General features: G+C 35.8%; 2 protein-coding genes and 2 long non-coding RNA genes across 5 annotated transcripts in view; 2 read left to right on the top strand and 2 right to left on the bottom strand.

Moving 5' to 3' along the window:
• The window catches only part of LOC309481035, a 130,489-nt gene that overhangs the window by 96,873 nt on the left and 11,812 nt on the right, over positions 1 to 21,804 (bottom strand). The window lies entirely within an intron of this gene.
• On the top strand, positions 521 to 8,761 carry gprin3a (GPRIN family member 3a). The gene is made up of 3 exons (XM_082145789.1): positions 521 to 817; positions 2,209 to 7,394; positions 7,794 to 8,761. The coding sequence occupies exon 2, from the start codon at positions 2,273 to 2,275 to the stop codon at positions 4,832 to 4,834; it is 2,562 nt and encodes an 853-aa protein (XP_082001915.1). The 5' UTR covers positions 521 to 817; positions 2,209 to 2,272; the 3' UTR covers positions 4,835 to 7,394; positions 7,794 to 8,761.
• Positions 10,262 to 19,484, top strand: ppm1ka (protein phosphatase, Mg2+/Mn2+ dependent 1Ka). 2 transcript variants are annotated; one of them, XM_082145680.1, is made up of 9 exons: positions 10,262 to 10,400; positions 13,028 to 13,499; positions 14,267 to 14,367; positions 15,166 to 15,331; positions 16,523 to 16,667; positions 16,872 to 17,006; positions 18,269 to 18,671; positions 18,913 to 19,371; positions 19,414 to 19,484. In XM_082145680.1, the coding sequence occupies exons 2-7, from the start codon at positions 13,066 to 13,068 to the stop codon at positions 18,398 to 18,400; spliced, it is 1,113 nt and encodes a 370-aa protein (XP_082001806.1). In that variant the 5' UTR covers positions 10,262 to 10,400; positions 13,028 to 13,065; the 3' UTR covers positions 18,401 to 18,671; positions 18,913 to 19,371; positions 19,414 to 19,484. The 2 variants fall into 2 exon arrangements, with proteins under 2 accessions (XP_082001806.1, XP_082001805.1); XM_082145679.1 differs by having other exon boundaries at positions 18,913 to 19,484.
• Positions 19,295 to 19,898, bottom strand: LOC309481014. The gene is made up of 2 exons (XR_014199837.1): positions 19,801 to 19,898; positions 19,295 to 19,758 (listed from the first exon to the last, which is right to left on the bottom strand). It is a non-coding gene; the product is annotated as an uncharacterized lncRNA (long non-coding RNA).

The following is a 21,804-nucleotide window of genomic DNA, read 5'->3' as shown; positions in this document are numbered from 1 at the left end:
ATAATTTATTCATGCCGCAATGCACTCTGGGAGTCAGTCTAACTAATATTATGCAGTGTTATATTTTGAAAACGAGAGAGTTAAGCATTTGTTAAGGCTACTATGGCAGTCCATTCTGTTATAGTCGTAGTTTGTTTGATAATTATATAGCTATTTGCACTTTTAAAGTCATAATTACTTGTGGGAAATTTAAGATTTTCTTTTGGACAGACATTTTAGAGTTATTTTCGATTTAAAAAAAAATATGACAGAAACAAATTATTCAGCGCAAGTTGTAGGCTAATAGTTAATTTAGGTGATTTATAAGGATACTTTAATTTGTTTACGTTTCTTTATCACATTACAGATATTAAATATTCAACGTTTAATTAGATATTTTAAAGTTGTTTACAAAATTAAAATCTGTCTAAAGTGCTTGAGGATAGGCTGAGCTCTGCAGAAAATGCTGTGCATTTATGTTTACATATCAAGAACAGAGATGCAATTGCGTTCTGGCGAATTCCCCGCTGAACTGAAGAAAAGCAAGCGATCTGACGCTCGCAACTGTAAAATGGATGTTCATGTTTTGGAAAAATGAGACTCACATCATCAAACTAAATCAATATGTGCGCGCTGAATTCCGCGCGTCACCCCTGCTTCTCTTGCAGCTCGAGCGCGCGCCTGCGCGTGCGCGTATCGGATGCGTATCGTCATTTATTCAAGCATGAGAGGGAAAAACACTACACAGTTTCAGCATCAACCTTCAGAAGAACACACACACACACACACACACACACATGATGGACATCTTCTGGATCGATCTGAGAGGCATTAAATAGTGAGTATAATTGTGCGTGTAATATTTATTCAAGAAGACGTGTTTGTGGTCCATTTGTGTACTATATTAATGACTATAAATCGATAGTGTTTACGTGGTCTTGTGTCTAGTCGATAATCTCTGTACATTTATTACAAATTATAAACTGTATATCTTCAAATAATAAACATAGACACGCATTTGAAGAAGTAGACGAGGGAAACGCGTTAAGTTGTTAGAAAACATTAATCGAATTAAGTGTCCCATTATTTTAATCTGAAATTTAAATCTGAAATTAAATCTAATAAAGAGAATAAGGACTTTTTGGACACTTTCTTAAACTGGCTTAAGATGTTTGTTTGTTTTCCAGCTGGGAATTTGGAGTTTTTTTAATTGCTTTGGTTCTATTTTCAAAATCCAAAACCGATTGCATTTGTAAAACAGCCAGCATTCAAAACCCGCTTTCATTAGTTTTGTTTCCTTTTTATAAAACATTGTTTTAAATCAATGCATATGATTATACTAACATGCAGTATATAATGACATTTGGTTTAATCACCAAAATGTAACTTGAATATCTTTTTTTATTATTATTATTGTAGTGATTTTAACAAATTAATTAAATAACAAACAGTGCAAGATACATTTCAAATGTAGAGGGCATTGAGTCGTTACGTCAGGAGTGCACTTACAGTACCTAACCGAATTGACATAAAATCAATAAATCATGTCATTTCCATCTATCTAATGTGAATTACAAAGTTTGATCAATGAAAATGAGGCAGCGTTTTGATCTCTCTGATGGCTCTTAATGATTGGTTCCTCTCTCCTTCTGTTTATCCTGCTCTATGTCAATGAATTGGAAATGCTTTTGCATGTTTTAATGTACAGTGTAAACAATTGGTGACCGGATGGCAATGCTCTTAAAACAATTCATTATGCTTGTTTATCCTTTTTTTGGACATTTAATTTAGATATTTCACATAAAATAATCAAACTATTTGAAAATCTAAAGAAGTAAAAGGTTTGATGAGTAACTGTTCTGGGCAATTAATCGCATCCAAAATAAAAAATCGTGTTTACATAATATATGTGTGTGTACTGTGTATAATTATTTTGTATATATAAATCAAACATATGCATGTATATATTTAAGTAAAATGTGTTATTTATATATAAAATATTGATATATAATATAAATGATGTATTAATATATACAGTATATGCAATATTTAAATATATACATGCATATGTTTGATTTATATATACAAAATAATACATATTATATACACACACATATATTATGTAAACACAAACTTTTATTTTGGATGCAATTAATCATTGCCTTGCACTAAAATTATTTTATAATGTTTTAAATGCTTTAACAGAATCTGCTGTTTTTCACTTGACAGATCTGTCATACCCACAACTAAAACGTCACTAAATCAGAGCTGGATATTCATTTGGATTGGTTTCATGGAATCCCGACCTGCTTTCCTTCATCCGTCCAGAAACGATGAGCCCAAGGCATGCTGTGAATCTGAGTCCAAGCCCTCAGGAGAGCACAGAAAGGGAAACATCTCTCCTGGAACCAGGACCAGACTTGGAGAGAATCATGGGATTGAGGTAGAAGCTAAAGAGCTAGAGGAGAGATCCAACTCCAGGGAATCTGCTAGCCATGTAAAAACACTAAAACACACAGCATTAGCTACCAATTCAGCCGCAGAACCCCTCCCTGCCTCGAGAATACCCACCATGCACTCGGCTACGACCAAGCAAGCCACTGCGAGAACAGTCAACACAACTGCTATGACTAAGATAGCATCAAATCAACCAACCAAAGCAACTGCACCTGGAAAGGAGGTCTTAAGTTTATCCACTCAACCTCAGCCCAGTGGGCCAAAACTCAGATCCCCAAATGCAAGCCATGAGAAGAAACTACAAGCGAGTGCAAAAACATTTTCAAAAAACATCCAAAAGACGGCCTCAGCATCTCATATAATGGGCTCCGCAGACTCCCCACAAAAGATGCTTCACAAAACCGCTTCTGCTTCCCAGATTTCCTCAAACGACTCTCCCAAGAGTCTCAACCGGGCATCTCTCTCGCACATTCCTCGAGCCACTTCCAGCCCCAAACTTAAACTATCCCACCCTGCATCTCTCAAATTGGACAAAACCGAGCGGATTAAAAGAGTTACAGGCAAAGAAGGACCGTTATCGACTTCTCCGAAGGATAAAATGATTGACACGTTGGTGGAGAGCAAACTGCAACTGGGGGCGAAAGCAGCAGGAGAGAGTCCTCAGGGACGCCAGGAGCAAGAGATAAAGAGCAGGATTGAGAGAAAAGGAGAAACGCTAGGAGATGAAAGAGAGGACACTGTCCCTCAGGGACACGGTGGAAGAGACCTCACCGTGATGAGCTCGACAGGGTGCAAACAAACCTCCACTCTGTCATCGAAACAAGCAGCTGAACAGCAGAAAGAGCCTGAAGACAAAACTGACGCATATGTCACAACCCAAGAGAGACACGCAGGGAGCAGTCAGAGACGGAAGGAAAAGGAGGAAGCAAAAAGCGAGGAGAAGAGACAGACAGGAGTTGATAAAACGCCGACATCCAAGCAATTGAACGATGCAGAGACAAAGACAGTTGAAGGTTTCCTAGTGGATAAGACGCCGACATCCAAGCAATTGAACTATACAGAGACAAAGACAGTTGAAGGTTTCCCAGTGGATAAGACGCCGACATCCAAGCAATTGAATGATGCAGAGACAAAGACAATTAAAGCTTTCCTAGTGGATAAGACGCCGACATCCAAGCAATTGAACGATGCAGAGACAAAGACAATTAAAGGTTTCCCAGTTGATAAGACGCCGACATCCAAGCAATTGAACGATGCAGAGACAAAGACAGTTGAAGGTTTCCCAGTGAATAAGACGCCGACATCCAAGCAATTGAACAATGCAGAGACAAAGACAGTTGAAGGTTTCCCAGTGGATAAGACGCCGACATCCAAGCAACTGAACGATGCAGAGACAAAGACAATTAAAGGTTTCCCAGTTGATAAGACGCCGACATCCAAGCAATTGAACAATGCAGAGACAAAGACAATTAAAGGTTTCCCAGTGGATAAGACGCCGACATCCAAGCAACTGAACGATGCAGAGACAAAGACAATTAAAGGTTTCCCAGTGGATAAGACGCCGACATCCAAGCAACTGAATGATGCAGAGACAAAGACAATTGAAGGTTTCCTAGTGACCGAAACAAAGGACGCAGCACTACAGGCGGATCTGCACCCAGTTTACGTTGACGTCGAGGTCCAGGCGGTCATGGAGGTTTGCAGCAAATCCACAGACATGAGTCCAGTCCATGACTCTCAATACCTTCAACTGAACCCTGAGATTGACCTCAACCCAAAAGTGGGCCTACATAATGATCTCAAGCCCAATAGCAACTCTGACTCTGATTGGTTGCCAACTGTAGACCTCAGACCAACGGGAGCCAAGCCTAGATTTCTAGGTCCAGCCCCTTACAAGTCACCCAATTGCCAGAAACCTCTAAAACATGTGTGTCAAATAGAGATTGAACTTTGTAGCCAGTCACCGCAGACTCTTGATTCGAAAGTAACCATCAGTGAATTGGACACAACTTGTCGACTGTTGCCCAGAGTGCTGAACAAGTCCTCCGAGGACTCCTTAAAACCCCTCAACTCTGGGAGAACAGGAGAAGTGGAGGGAGAAAAGGAGGAGAGTGGTGCACCTCAGCAGATCATCTGGGATGAGCAGGGAATGACGTGGGAAGTGTATGGAGCGTCGCTAGATATGGAATCGCTGGGGTTTGCCATCCAGAACCACCTGCAGTGCAAGATTCGTGAACACGAGCGGCGGATCAGCACACTCCGGAACTCCATATGCCTCTCCGAACAGTCGCCCGGAAAGGGCAGGACAGGAAAGAGGAAGAGGAATGTCTTCAGATCACTGTTCCTTGGATCTAATTGCTGCTCGAAACCACAACCCAAAGAGGAACTGCCAAAGTGACTCATTTTTTTTGGTAACACTTTAATTTCACTTTAGGCATTCTACTAACTATAAGTAACTTTGCAACTACGTCAACTAACTAACGAATAAGTAGATTGTCTCCTTAATATCTGCTCAAACTTTATTTTGATGCTCCCCAACAGACATTTTACTGACTATAAGTAACTTTGCAACCTCAACTTGTTCTTATTCTACCAACTTATTCTATTAACCCTAACCTAACAGTCAACTAATACTCTAATGAGAGTTAAGCCGCGTTTCCACCGCAGGAACTTTCCCCAGGAACTAGGAACTTTGGGGTGGTACTGAGTGTGTTTCGACTGCAGAGACTAGGGTCTAAATGAAGTTCTGGGTAAAAATGTCCCCATCAGAAAGACTCTGCTGGAGAGGTAGTACTAGACCGACGACGAGGTTCAGGCTTTATTTAGCTTAAATTCAGAGGATGAAATCCAGCGGGAACTGGAAGGTAGCACGCAGTCCTACGTCACTGAACTAATATGCCTAATCTTCACAGTACTTTAGACCGCGATGGAAACGCAGACAGCAACAGGTCTGGGAGGAAAAAGTTCCTGGGACAAATTGTTCCGGGTAATTTCGGTAGAAACGCGGCTTTAGTTGACATGTAGCTGGAAATTAATGAGAGTTAGTTGACATGTAGTTACTTATAGTTAATAGAGTGTGTAAAGTGGTTTACCAAAATAAAGTGTTACCCATTTATATGTAAATGTATTTTATAGATGGGGGCTAGACTGGAGAATGTATAGCAGATTCAAAAAAGTCAAAAAAAATATGTAGACACAAACTGTAAGGTCTTGAAATTACTTCTTGTCAATGGCCGAGTCCCAAAAACTTGCAGTCTCATCATGGCCTAAACATGTTCTTGACTATGAAGTGCATGAGACTGTAGAGTGTCCCATTTGTCATTTTATGATTCAGTTAATAAGCCCCACTTCTTTGGTTCTGGAGGGTTATTAAATGTTTCTTAAAGTGATAGTTCACTCAAAAAAAAAACAAAAAAAAAACATTCTGTCATCATTTACTCACCCTAATGTTGTTCTAAACCTTGCATGACTTTCTTTATTCTATGGAACACAAAAGTAGATATTTTGAAGAACCTTGGGAACAAAACAACATTGGATAACATTGACTTCTACTGTATTGACAAACGGCACTGAGACCTTTGTGTTCCACAGAAGAATGAATCTTATATAGTTTTGGATGGATATGAGTATATTTCATTTTGGGGTCAATTATCCCTTTAAGACTCATTCTCTGCCTCAACAAACTCCATCTTTCAGATATTGTTCTGGATCAGTGTGTTCACACAGTTTGTGTTTGTTGGGGCAGAATGGAAATTGCAATTGTGTTTCCCATTTCTAAAGCCAACATCCAACATTAGAGTATTTGAAATGTTGGTATTAGTTTGAAGTGATGTGAACTAGCCTGTTAGACTGAGTTAATGCGTTCACTCGAATATTAATCTACAAGTGAATCGTTCACTATTATGTAACTTTATTGAAAGTTCAATGACTTTTTTTCAATTTTGCACAGGAAAAATCGACTGTCTTCACAGTATTAACTGAATGTCACTATATTTAGCTAGACATTTTCAAAACCAACTTTTTTATCACTTTCTTTGTTCTATTTTTTATAGAAAAATCTACTTTGTAGATTTAATCTGAGCACTGGTTTGAAAACAGTTTCTGTATGATAATAGTTTTCTCAGAACGGGTAATTACTGTCTAAATGAGAGCATTGATCATGTCCGGTCACTTTGTAGAGCTGCACGATTCTGGATAAATTGATTTTTTCAAACACAGATCATCTCCTACGATTCTGAACAGAGTACTGAATAAAATAACATGTAATTTACTAGAGGTTCTGACAAAATAATAATTACTGCAGTCTATTTAAAATGTTTAATTAATTAGAATGAATATATTTTTTTTAATTGGTTGAATGAATGATTCAATGACTCCCTCATAAAGACTTGTTTCATTACTGGTAATAAGCTGGTGACTTGACTTGACTTCATTACTGGATGAATCTGTGTTTTTGAACGAATCTATTGAGTGAATGATTCAATGACAAATACATTTTAACAGTCACTTGTCGCCACCTACTGGTGTAATAATGTAATGAAACAATCGTTATTTGAAGCACCAAGTTACTTTCAAAAAGTGATTTGGTTTATTTTTATCACTACCGTAGTCATCAGTGTTTATATCCGAACTATAGACTTTTATCCCAGTATTTCTGTGATAATTTGAATTATTGTAACAGAAATAAGGATACTGTGTGGTTGAAAAGACTGTTTGTGAAGCGGTTTCATACCTAAACATGAGGTCAGCAGATTTGAATGCTCCGGTATGATTTTGCCAAAAGTTTAATTGACACAATACATTTAATGGACAATTCCGGTGAAAAATGAACCTAGGGGTAATTAACACATGGTTACCGAGTCGATCGTTCCCTATGATGCGTTTTCATGATAATCGAATATAAAGAGTTTTATCTCTAAAAACAGATTAGCTTATAACGCTAGTATATGGGGCACAGAGTAAGTAAAAGTAAATCGCTAGTTAATACCACTCACAAGGCTCAAAATAGCCTCACACTAACACGGTAGCATAATGAGGGTCCATACATGCAAACCGAAGTATTGACTTGAGAACTTTGTAAGTGTACAGACAGTTTAATAAGAAGATAGTTTATAAAGACAGTACATTACGCGTTTACAGGCTGGAGTCATCTTGGAAAACAGTCTCGACTAGTCGAGCCACGAACGCCGTGCTACGTTAGATTTCACAAACGTAATTCCTATCAACCAGCTCACGTAGCACGGCGTTCGTGACTCGACTAGTCGAGACTGTTTTCCAAGATGCCCGCTGCCTGTAAACGCGTAATGTACTGTCTTTATAAACTATCTTCTTATTAAACTGTCTGTACACTTACAAAGTTCTCAAGTCAATACTTCGGTTTGCATGTATGGACCCTCATTATGCTACCGTGTTAGTGTGAGGCTATTTTGAGCCTTGTTAGTGGTATTAACTAGCGATTTACTTTTACTTACTCTGTGCCCCATATACTAGCGTTATGAGCTAATCTGTTTTTAGAGATAAAACTCTTTATATTCGATTATCATGAAAACGCATCCCAGGGAACGATCGACTCGGTAACCATGTGTTAATTACCCCTAGGTTCATTTTTCACCGGAATTGTCCTTTAATCGTTGTCATTTAGGAATAATCGTGTGAGTGTTTGAATCGAGACCGCAATCTTTTAACGATTAATCGTGCAACTCTACTTTGTACTCACTTACATACACCTGAACAACTTCAAGCACTGGTAGTTGTAGTTAATGCTGGCAGTCGCAGATGTTAATCTCATTGAAAAAGAATGACTTTCAGTTGCTTTATCACTGCAAAAAATGCCTTTAGAGATACACGATGCTGGGCTTATAATCACTATAGAGCACTTTAATGGAATAAATTAATGATTGTGATGTTCTACATGATGTGATGTGTCTGATGTTAAAGCCTCAAGTCTTGCACAAACAGAAATATAGTTAAAACACCTTGTGTTTGAGCCTGGTTCTTGTTTTCTGAGCACTGTGACTGGTGTGTGTGATTTCATGTTATTTTTACCGAGGTACCAGGACTTGACTGAATGAGGTCTTTGTGTTTCCGCCCAGAGCTCTTAAGTGAAGTCTACTGAATATTTTATCTTCTCCGTGTGAGGGAGCAAGACGTAGATATTGACGTAAAATGGGTTATCTTTGTTCTAAATGATGTCTGAATTGAGTCCAGCTTTAAATATTTCAGTCGAGCTGCGTTGATATTGTATCCGCAGCACTCAGAGTAAATCAAACACACAGGTGTATAAGCACACACATCTATTGAGTCCTGTGTTCGGGCGACATTATGGACCCTACCGAGCATCTGCCCTACTTACTTCAGAGAAATGGTGTAATATCTCTCTCTTTTATTTCTGTTTTGTTCTCTTTATAGATGTGCTGATGTTCCTCAAACATCCCGGTTAGTGTTTGTTCAAAACCTCAAACTCTATTAAGTATAAGTAAGTAAATATTAAACTTCTGCAATTCGACACAAACAATAAAACACAAACTCCATTCAGACTTTAATTTGTGGAATTTCAATTTAAAGTTCTATTTTTGCTTTATTTCTTAAAAAATTTAAGGTTTGAAAATCTCCTAATGACTTGACATGTCATTAATGATTAATTGCTCTTTCTTATATATGCAAATTTAACCATTTATTGTCTCTTTATGGAATGGAATACTAGCCTAAAACTTACTGTATAGGCTACTGTGCGGTATGATTGGCATTATGGACAGTATACAGACTATATTTTGCAGAATTAGTAAAAGTATGTACTGTAAACTAAACCTAAACCTTTACACATTTGCTATTGCAAGTGCAGCTGTTTCCTCAGGAATGAAAACGTCTCCTCAGGAATGAGTTATTTATAGTGTATTTAAATGTATCTGTTTTGAGTACTTGCTGATCTTTTATTCAGGACTTCTGCTGTGTTTACAGCGGAAACATGCTGTGATCCATCTGTGTGTGTGTGTGTGTGTGTGTGTGTGTGTGTGTGAAAGAGAGAGGCCAAACACACACCGTGTTAATGCTAATGCCCCTAATGCATTTTTAAATCAAATATATTTGGGACTGTAACACATTTTAGTTAGATGTTCAAGGCACTTCTATCTTAAATAATCATAATAGGCTACTTCTATTGGGGACGCATGTTCTCAGATCTGTCTTTATGTTGGAATACTATCGAACAAAGAATCATTTGGTTTAAGGAATTCATTTACAGAAAATAAACGAATAGAGTAAAGCAAATCATGACAGTCAGCAAGAGAATGTTGGACGCGGTGGCGCGCATAAAAAAAACGCCTGACCCAAACACCCACACACCCCCTCATCTGATTGGACGAGCGGCCTGTAGAGGCGGCCTGTGATTGGATAGTCTGTGTAATGGAATGTGATGAAGAAGCGGGGTTTAGCAGCTCAGGCGTTGTCTCTGATTGGTCAGGAAGAACGAGTCTAAATAATACTTTATTCACTGTTTATTCTACACTGTATAATTTCCTTTAAGTGACTATAATCAAAGTACATCAGTGTCATTATTTCGGTATTATCATCCAGACCGCTTCTGAATCAGAACTTGGCCATTTGATATGTGTTACTTTTCTCAGCGCTGCTTAGGATCGACCAATCACCGTTTGTGTTTATGGTCAGAATTATTTCAAAATATATATTTTTTAATTAATCGATTTAAAAGTTTATAGGCTTTAGTATACATTACAAACGTCTCTTTACTGACAAAGTATATCCTGAGATTTAAATGCAGCTCAAATGTTGATTGGGCTTTTGATCCGCCAACGCCCCCTGGAGCAAGACTAGTTTATCAGTTTAACTAGTAGCGTTGGAGTGTGTTGATCTGACACACACCTTCGGTCACTCCAGCTGTCTAGCTCACTTTTGGGGACCGACGATAACTTTGACAACTAAATGATAAACCTGCTTATTTGACGCAGGTAAGTTTCTGTACATCTTTTTCATGCGTTTTGCTTTTGTAACGAGCGACATTCAGAGCTTTCTGACGAAAACTGGTCTGAAGAATTATTCATTTATATGAAATATTAACTGAAGAAACAGCGTTAGATTTTCGTGTTATATGATCTGTGCTTATGTAGAAACGCTTAAAACATACTTTTTCAGTTCAGATTTCAAGCAAGACTATTATAAAGTTTAAAACTTTATAATAAAGCTTTTAAAATAAGCTTTGCTTTCATGAAAACTACTATTTAAAATCCAATGTGTATTTATACACACACTCTCATATATATATATGAAGAGTTCAGATGCAAAAGCCTCTAAATGCCATCTGAAATTTTCTTATAGAATGATCATTTTTATCAAGCTTGTATATTTAAGTTAATTAATTTCACTTAAATGACAATTAATAGGTAATCTTCATTGCCATTTAAGTGAAATTATTGAATTTAAATATACGAGCTTGATAAAAATGATCATTCTATAAGAAAATTTCAGATGGCATTTAGAGGCTTTTGCATCTGAACTCTTCATATATATATATTATATATATATATATAGTTTGGAAAGCACTTTTTGGAAAGTCATTTTTTACTGTCATTTTTTAGTTTTACAAGCACAAAGGTAATTTTAAAAAGTTTAGGAAAGAACAGATTTATTTATCCAACTTGTTTGCAAAGTACATTGTTGTACCTAAACTTAAAAAAAAAGCTTAAAAAAGAACAGAAGTCCTGGAGAACTTTTTTTATTTTTTTGGTTTTACCATGATTCATTTACCATAAATCAAAGTACAGTACATCTAAAATCAGCAAAAACGTATTAATATTTTTTAAGAATAATATATAAAGATATGTGCAAATAAGAAAATGTGCTTTTTACATGATGACTGCTGCAAGTAATTTAAATCAAGCATATGCATTTTGAAATGTCATGTTGTCACATGACCCAGTGATGTCATCTGTGCTGTCAATGGCATGTGTTTGTTTTGACATGAAACACACACGTCTCACAGAGGTCAGTAGTGTGACACACAGCAGATTCACATGAACTTGACCTGGAGAAGTCATCATGCACTGCTCACAGCTTAATGTTTGCTTACCCAATAGATTAATTGACTTTTTGGGAGGACGTGATAGACCTCTGTCATCACAGGTCCAGGATCAGTTCAACTCAAGCTTATTAGTGTAGCGCTTTTCACAATACATATTGTTTCAAAGCAGCTTTACAACAAATGCCTGTTTCAGTGTTATAGTTTAAGAAGTATTCTATTATCAGCCAGAGATGTGTCAAAGTAATGTGATAAACAGCTGTAATGTTAAGTTAACTTGAGTTAACTTTATGCCACAGTTACAACTTGTTCTCGTAATTACAGTATAAGGATAATATTACAATGTTAAGATTATGTTGCCATCATCTGAAAACATTGCAAAAGATTTGGGGATTGTTTTGACTTGGCAAACACTATTAACTACAGTAAGGGTATCATTACATAACATTAATTAATGCATTAACTAACAATGAGTAATACATTTGTTACAGTATTTATTCATCTTTGTTAATGTTGGTTGATAACAATACAACTACTGTTAGTTCATGTCAGATCAGGTCAATTAAATAATATTGTAACTCTTGCATTTCATTGGTTAACTACATTTTTTAAGATGAATTAACAATGAACAATACTTCTAAAACAATGACTAATCTTGGTTAAGGTTAATTCAACATTTAGCTACTAATTCATTTTTAAAGTCAAAAGATGTATCTGTTAACGTCATTTAATGGATCTGAGCTGACATGAACTAACAGTGAACAGTTAGGCTATATTTGTATTAACTAACGTTAACAAAGATAAATAAATACTGTAACAAAGGTATCTCTTATTGTTAATGTTAGTAAATGCACTTTACTGATGTTAACTCGTGGGACCTTATTGCAAAGTGTTATCAATAATATTAACAGATAAAACTTTGGATTTTAATATTGTATTAGTAAATGGTGAGCAATATATTTTTTTTTGTTCGTTCATGCTAACTAAATGCAACTAGTGTTGTCAAATCGATTAATCGCAGCTAACATAAACGTTTTTTAAAAATATATGTGTGTGTGTGTGTTGTGTATGTGTGTATATATAGACACAGTGTGTGTGTATATATATATATACACAGTATATATAAATATATATATATATAAATACATACACACACATATATTTACAAACTTTTATGTTAGATGCTATTAATCGCGATTAATCGATTTAATCGCATCTAACATAAAAGTTTGTAAATACATAATTTGTGTATATATACAGTATATACAGTATATATACTGTATGTATATACACATACATACACACACACATATTTACTAACTTTTATTTGAGATGCGATTAATCGCGAATAATCGTTTGTCGGATCTAACATAAAAGTTTGTAAATACATGCGTGTATGTATTTATATATATATATATATACTGTATAAAATATATATATGCACACACATACAGTATATTTACAAACGTTTATGTAAGATGCGATTAATTGCGATTAATCGTTTTGACAGCACTAAATTAAACCTTATTTCAAAGTGTTCCCCTTTAATTTTGATCGTAGGAGTCATATCTGAAGTGTGCTGAGGAACAGAAGTCTGAATGTCCGTCTCGGCCGTCTCGTTGTCCCGTCTGCTCCGATGCAGCCTCCCTGCAGTGGGCCGGAGCGCGAATGCGCATCCAGCCTGGTGTGTGTGCGAGCGGGAGCCGACCATTCCCGGAGTCCGATGGAGCAGCACACGCTTGGACATGGACGGAAGCGGACGTCCAGCCACGTGGGATTCCTTTGGGATTTGGGATAATCGGATAGAGGAGCCCATCCTGTTGCCGCCCAGCATCCGCTATGGGACCCCCATCCCACACATCAGCCTTTCCAACGTGGGCTGCGCCTCCCACATCGGCCGTCGGCGGGAAAACGAGGACCGATTCCAAGTGAGCAAGCTCGCGCATAACATACTGTACTTCGCTCTGTTTGACGGGCACGGAGGACCACAGGCCGCCGATTACTGTCACAAACACATGGAGCAACACATCAGGTACACCATATGGTGACCTTCAGTTCAGTTAACCTTTATTAACCCTTGTATTATGTTAAAGTTCTAGTTACGATCATTATGTTCCAGGTCAAATTAACCCTAGACTGAGAAAAGAAGGCTTTGAAACAGTTTTCACTCAGAAATTGCTAGTAAATTTGACAAATAATTACAAAGAAATGGATATTTTTTTTCTCCATTTTTCTCCGTTTTCTCGACATTGAATTAAATGTGAAATTTTTAAGTAGAAAGAATGATTTAGTATTTTCTTGTAAAAAGTACTTGTTTTATGTACAACTTTGAAATTTTTACACTTTAGTTTGATTCAATACAATTCACCAATAAAAATAATAATTAAAAAAATCAGGTGAAATATTTAAAATATTACTAAAATAATTCACATTTTGTAAAAAAAAATTTTTTTAATTATTGTAAAATACAGTTCTAAATGTAATTTATATACAGTATAATTTAAATAAAAAAACAAAAAAACATTTATGCCTTCAGTGCAGCATATCTATTACTGGCAAATTTAATGTGCGAGTAATTAGACAAATTAATCACTACATCATGTAATTACTTAGATTACAATTTTTATTCGTGTTTAATTTTAAGGATAATTGAATCATGTTCATGACCTTAAACAGTCACAAAATATCAAGAAAATCATAACCAGTAATTTCATCAACTCAAAAATGTGTTCTGGGTCACTTTAATATAACGCACCATTGTGAATGAAATAGTGAAGATGAAGCTTTTGTGTTTTGTAGGGATTGTTTGGAGGTGGAAACAGATTTACAGGCGGTTTTGTCGAAAGCGTTCCTGCAGGTGGACGGGGCTTTGGCTGCGGAGCTGCGGATATACGGCAATGGTATGAAAAATTAACATTTACATTTATGCATTTGCCACTTGCATTTCATGGGACACATATTTTATCAGCTCATGCATTCCCTGTATGAACTTAAGGATTTCATACATACACTAAACAGCCACTTTAAAGTGGACATATCATGAAAATTTGACTTTTCCCATGTTTAAGTGCTATAATCGGGTCCCCGGTGCTTCTGCCAACACAGAAAACATGAAAAGTGAATCCCAGTAACTTTGTTTGGGTGAGCCTTTCTCTGCAAGCATGTCAAAATATAAGCAGATCAGATTTCGCTCCCCTTCTGACGTGTGACGAGGATCTTATTATAATATTACCGGCTCTTAAAGGAACACACCAATTTTTTCGGACTTTAGCTTATTCACCGTATCCCCCAGAGTTATATAAGTCCATACACACCCTTCTCATCACCGCTAGCTTAGCACAGAGACTGGAGGTAAACGGCTCCAGCTAGCATACTGCTCCCAATAAGTGACAAAATAACGCCAGTTACAGGCTATGTAAAGGATAGACCATCTTCTGAACGGAGGCGGAGCAGCAGCTCATTTGCATTTAAAGGGACACACACACAAACGGCGCGTTTTTGCTCACACCCAAAAAGGGGCAAATTTGACAAGCTATAATAAATGATCTGGGGGAATTTTTGAGCTGAAATTTCACAGACACATTCTAAGAACACTATACATTTATATTACATCTTGTGAAAAGGGGTATAATACTGTATGTCACCTTTAATAGCATCATATCCTGTAAGCGTTCATTAAAGTGTGTTTGACTCCTCAGCCTCGCTCATGATGGTGGGCACGACTGCGACAGTGGCGCTGCTGAGAGACGGGATCGAGCTGGTCGTCGGCAGTGTCGGGGACAGCCGAGCTCTTCTGTGCAGGAAGGGCAAAGCTCGCAAACTCACAGATGATCACACGCCTGAGAGGAAAGATGAGAAACACAGGTACACACACACACACACACACACACACACACACACACACACACACACACACACCAGCGCTCCAGGAATAACATGTTCTGCTATGTGTAGTGATACCAGATCTCTCTGCGTATTTAACAGGCCTGTGTGCTATTAATAAAAGTCCCTGCAACTCAGATTATGGCTTACGGCTGTAAGAATCGCGCGTGCAATGTTACGCAAGCCTTCGTTTGGTTATGTGGATTTTATTTGCAGAACAATTTCAGTATATCGCTTAGATAAAAGCACTGTTTTAGGTTACTCTCTGGACATGGAATGCTAATAACATGCTTTTTTATATATAATAGTTTTCTTTAATATTTAGAATTTGCTTTTACTTTTTTATATTATCAGTCTTTATTTTAATTTCAGTTTTTTTTTCGTAATTATGTTATGTGTTTTTGTAATTTTTAATAGTTTTTTTTTGGGGGGGGGGGGGGGTATTTTTATTTCACTTCTAGTTCATGTTAGTAATTTTATTGCTTCAACATATTTCAGTTTGTTTCCAATGAATGTTATTTTAGTATAATTGACATACTATAGTTTTTAGTTATTATTAATATTTTGATTTATATGTTTTCTGAAAGTGTAGTTAAAGGTTTAGTAATTTTGTTGTTCTGTCATTGTTTTTTCTTAAATACACCTATATAGTTATTAACTTTTATTTCAGCTGTAGTTGTAATTTTAATACAAGAGAAACTAAATGAAATTGAGAAATGTGAAAATAAAATAAAAAGTTTGTTTAATATTCTATTTTATTTAATTAACATTTTATTTCACTTGTTGCCAAGGCAGTTTCCGTTTAGTTTAAGTGTCATCTAACATTTAAATGTTATTTTATTTAAACTTTATTTCAAAAATAAAAGTTTTATTTTTACTTTTATATAAACATTTTTTTTTTTTTAAATGGCTGCTGAAAATCCAGCTTTGATCACAGGAATAAATTACATTTAAAAATATATTCAAGCACAAAACCTCTTTTTAAAATTGTAATAATATTTCACAATATAACAGATTTTACTGTATTTTTTATCAAATAAATGCAGCCTTGGTGAGCAGAAGAGACTTTTTTCAGAAACATTAACAACACCAAACTTTTGAAGAGTATTGTACATTGATATTATCATGGTACCACCAAAGCATGTAAATACTGTGTGTGTGTGTTGTGTGTAGAATCCGTCAGAGTGGCGGGTTCGTGGCGTGGAATAGCGTCGGTCAGGCTAACGTTAACGGCCGGTTGGCAATGACCCGCAGCATCGGAGACTTCGACTTGAAGAAGAGCGGCGTGATCGCAGAACCGGAGACCACTCGAACACTAGTATGTTATACTCAATTTGATCCATTTCAAATAAAAGTCTGACTTTTAAAATGTGCGTTATAATTGTGCATTTCAAACTGTATTTTACAACTTTTTTAGTTTTAAGAAAAATTATTCAAACATAAATCGACTAATTTTAGTGGTGGGATTTCAGTGTGCAATGTGTTGTGCAAACGTGCGCTGATTGTTCTCTGACGTCTGCAGTTGCAGCACGCGCACGACTCTTTCCTGGTTCTCACCACCGACGGCATCAACTTCATCATGACCAACCAGGAGATCTGTGACGTCATCAACCAGTGCCACGACCCCACCGAGGCGGCAAACGTCATTGCTGAGCAGGTGCAGAATGAGCCGTGAAATCAGGGCTGGGCAACGATTAATCGCATCCGAAATAAAAGTTTGTGTATTAGATAATATATGTGTGTGTACTGTGTATAATTACTTTGTATATATAAATACACACATATGCATGAATATATTTAAGCAATATTTGCATGTATATACTGTATATATAATTTATATTATATATAAATAACACATTTTTCTTAAATATATACATGCATGTGTGTGTATTTATATATATATACAAAGTAATTATATGCATTACACACACATATATTATCTAATACTAGGGGTGCAACGGATCAAAAAACTCACGGTTCGGATCGTTTCTCGGATCAGAGTCACGGATCGGATCATTTTTCGGATCAGCAAAAAAAAAAAAAAAAATGTATTAACACTTTTAAATTATTAAATTAAAATATATAAAATCAACTTAAAGTGCACAAGGCATAATATCTTCGTTTTAACATAATTAATGAAAAACAACTTAAAGTGCAACATAAAAAGGCATCTCCTTCCTTTAAACATGGACCAATGCTTTATGTGTTTCCACTGTCATATAGGGCTGTCAAAATTGCTCAAAAATGACGTTCGAATATTCCCTCTAAAAAACACATATTCGAATTATTCGAACATCTGGTTGCGCATTTTGTCAATGACGTGCATTAGGCCTATGTCAATAACAGGACAAATTAATACAAAGAGACATAACTACTTGTATATGTAGTTCATTTAAGTTTAAACATATTTGACAACGTATTACCTTGCTCGCTCGCACTCGCAGGCACTCTTTCTCTCTCTCTCTCTCTCGCCGTCACCCATGCTGCGTTCACACCAAACGCGAATAGAGCATCTGGCGCGAGTGATTTCAATGTGAAGTCAATGTAAAGACGCGTTTACGCACGTCTGGAGGTTTTGCGGCGCGAATGAGGCGTCACGCTCTCTGCGGTTCATAACGCTCGCCATGACCACGCTGTGTGTGGACTGAACATGCGCACAACTTTTTTTTCATAAATCAATCCGCGGATCACGTGAGTGCCGAACCGAAGATATTGATCCGAACGGATCACGGATCAATGATGATCCGTTGCACCACTATCTAATACACAAACTTTTATTCCGGAAGCAATTAATCGTGATTTACCGTTGCACAGCCCTGATGAAATCTTATAGTCTGAGTCGGAAAATAGGGACACAATTAATTCTGACCATGATTTGCACAATGATTCCTCTTCTTAAAGTGTGTTTGTGTTGTCCAGGCGCTGCAGTACGGCTCGGAGGACAACAGCACACTCATCGTCGTCCCGTTCGGAGCCTGGGGAAAGCACCAGAACGACGAATACACGTACAACATGAGCCGGAACTTTGCCTCCATCGGCCGCTGGTCTTAACGGCGGTCAAAAGATCATCTCAACACGAGGAGAAACGGTCCCAATACACAACTACACCACCGGCAGCCTGTCTCCTGAACAGAAGTCCAAACGTATGAAACTCAATCTAAAGGGAATGAAACTGGGAGAAAACTTCTGCTCGGATGATTTTATGTTTTGACATCAACTTTATATCCAAAAAAAACGTGGAAGCTTATTTCTGCCACCAAATATAAAAAAGGTAATTGTTCGTTTATATCTCACAATTCAGACATTTTTCTCACAATTACAAGTTTATGGCCCGGTTTCACAGACAGGGCTTAGACTAAGCCAGGATTAGACCATAGATCAATTAGGACATTTAAGTAATTTTTATAAACATGCTTAGAAAAAAACATTACCGATGTGCATCTTAAAACTAAAAAGGCACTGATATATTTTTAAGATCAGTCAGTGCAAGTTTATTTCAGTGGAAACAGCTCAGACTTACATTTTAGTCTAGGACTAGTCTTAAGCCCTGTCTGTGAAACCAGGGGTATATCTCATAATTCAAGCTTTTTACTCACAATTACGAGTTTATATCTCAATTCTGACTTTTCTCACAATTACGATTTTATATCTCACAATTCTAAAAAAAGATGAGATATAAACTCGTAATCGCGAGAAAAATGTCTGAATTGTGAGATATAAACTCGTAATTGCGAGACATTTTTTGAATTGTGAGATATAAACTCTTAATTGCGAGAAAAAAGTCTGAATTGTGAGATATAAACTCGTATTTGCGAGAAAAAAGCTTGAATTGTGAGATATAAACTCTTAATTGCGAGAAAAAAAATCTGAATTTTGAGATAAACTTGTATTTGAGAGAAAAATGTCTGAATTGTGAGATATAAACTCGTTTTTGCAAAAAAATACAATTGTGAGATATAAATTTGTAATTGCGAGAAAAAAGCTTGAATTGTGAGATATAAACTCTTAATTGTGAGAAAAAAGTCTGAATTGTGAGATTTAAATTCGTATTTGCGAGAAAAAAGCTTGAATTGTGAGATATAAACTCGTATTTGCAAGCAAAAAGTTTGAATTGTGAGATATAAACTCTTAATTGTGAGGAAAAAAGTCTGAATTGTGAGATATAAAGTCGTAATTGCGAGAAAAAAATCTGAATTTTGAGAAAAACTTGTATTTGCGAGAAAAATTTCTGAATTGTGAGATATAAACTCGTATTTGCGAGAAAAAAGTTTGAATTGTGAGATATAAACTCACAATTGTGAGAAAAAAATCCGAATTTTTAGATAAACTTGTAATTGCAAGTAAAATGTTTGAATTGTGAGATATAAACTCTTAATTGCGAGAAAAAAGTTTGAATTGTGAGATATAAACTCGTAATTGCAAGAAAAAAGTTTGAATTGTAAGATATAAACTCGTTTTTGCAAAAAAAATACAATTGTGAGATATAAATTCGTAATTGCGAGTAAAATGTCTGAATTGTGAGATATAAACTCTTAATTGCGAGAAAAAAAAAGGGAATTGTGAGATATAAACTCTTAATTGCGAGAAAAAAGTCTGAATTGTGAGATATAAACTCGTATTTGCAAGAAAAAAGCTTGAATTGTGAGATATAAAGTCGTAATTGCAAGAAAAAAGCTTGAATTGTGAGATATAAAGTCATAATTGCGAGAAAAAAGTTTGAATTGTGAGATATAAACTCGTATTTGCAAGAAAAAAGCTTGAATTGTGAGATATAAAGTCGTAATTGCGAGAAAAAAGTCAGAATTTTGAGATAAACTTGTATTTGCGAGAAAAATGTATGAATTGTGAGATATAAACTCTTAAGTGCGAGAAAAAAGTTTGAATTGTGAGATATAAACTCGTTATTGCAAAAAAAAATACAATTGTGCTTAATTATGGCTTAAATTCGTAATTGCGAGTAAAATGTCTGAATTGAGAGATAAAAAGTCAGAAACAAGCTTCCATAAAAAAAACAGTAATCGTGGCTTATTATTTGGTTTACTCTTTATTAATATTTTATAACACTCGTGGTGTTAAATAATTATTCATTTATTATTCATATTCATCAGTCACTCATTCATGAATCGGTGTAAATCATTTCAGAATGATTCCTAAATTGTTATCTTTAATTCAATGCGATAATTATGTAAGGAAATTTCAGGAACAGAATTTGTTCTGCTTGTGTTTCGTGAACAGAAGTGGAGGCCTATCAAACAGATCTCTGATTATATCAGATTCAGTATTTTTTATTTCCAATAAAATCTTTATTTTGAATATTTCTGGAACACTCTGACACATTTTTAAAAAATATATTTTTTTATTTATTGGCTGAAACTGTATATAATATTTAATATACCAACCCGTCCCTGCACAGGTGACGTTACCTGTTTACTGAGTATAGATTTCAGTCATTTTGGTTATATAATGCCTGAAATTATCAAGTCATCATGACACCCCCTTCAATACAATTTTTATTATATATAATAATACTAATGGTAACACAATAAGTTAATATTTGTTAACATTAGTTAATGTTTTTTACAGCAATTATTAACTAATGGTAACAAATTGAACCTTATTGTAAAATATTACTATAATATTCATATATAATAGAATATATTAAGTTAAATTTTTCTTATATCTTGTGTTTATAGTGAACAATTGACTGGTTTTATCTGACAAAGTGTGATTGTTTTATGGTGTGTTCTTGACTCCAGGTTCGTATGTGAAAACAACTCAAAGGTTTTTATGTTCTTACTGTACATGATCTCTGTATATATTTTTGACATGTGTTTAGGAACCGCCTAGTCTTGTTAAACCTCATTCTGTGGTTCTCTACTTTTACAAATGTGTTTTGGTAAGAAACGTTCATATTTATTTTCATGGCTAAACTGCACTGCTAAATCTGTGCTCATGATCGCATCACTAATATCATAAAGTCACTCGTGCATTTGTGTCTGATAAATGCTGGAATGATGAATGATGGAGATATGGATGATGGATTTATTTCCAGTGCCTTATTTCTTGGTGGGACATTCATAATGACTCCTGCATGTACATTTAGTTTTGAGTTTATGAATCTATTTTTAGAGAAAGTCTCTTTCAGTGAAGTATTAATATCTCTGCTCTGTTGAGTGATATTACATAATGTCAGTTGTGAAATATGAGTGTAGAGAACCTCTTGTGAAATAAATACTGGTATGAACATGACAGAGACACTTCCTCTGGAAACTAAAGTTCAAAGCTTGTAATGCATGTACATTATCTTTACTTCTTCAGAATCAGTGCTGGACTCGTTGGTTTTAATTATGTTGCATTTGTTCTTAGCAAAAATAAAAAAGCTTAAAACAAATGTCCCAGATGATGCATGTTTGAATGAAAGTGCCTGCCACATGCATAAATGTATTTTGATTTCT

The sequence above is a fragment of the Leuciscus leuciscus genome (genome assembly GCF_965113295.1).
Source record: "Leuciscus leuciscus genome assembly, chromosome: 18".
In the NCBI taxonomy this organism is placed as follows: Eukaryota; Metazoa; Chordata; class Actinopteri; order Cypriniformes; family Leuciscidae; genus Leuciscus; species Leuciscus leuciscus.
This window is presented reverse-complemented; position numbering and strand designations above follow the sequence as displayed.

Coding starts and splice junctions, on each gene's coding strand:
- ppm1ka (XM_082145680.1), top strand. CDS start 13,066: ATGTCCGTCTCGGCCGTCTCGTTGTCCCGTCTGCTCCGATGCAGCCTC. Junction 15,332..16,522: donor AGGAAAGATGAGAAACACAG/GTACACACACAC, acceptor TGTTGTGTGTAG/AATCCGTCAGAGTGGCGGGT. Junction 16,668..16,871: donor CGGAGACCACTCGAACACTA/GTATGTTATACT, acceptor TGACGTCTGCAG/TTGCAGCACGCGCACGACTC.
- gprin3a (XM_082145789.1), top strand. CDS start 2,273: ATGGAATCCCGACCTGCTTTCCTTCATCCGTCCAGAAACGATGAGCCC.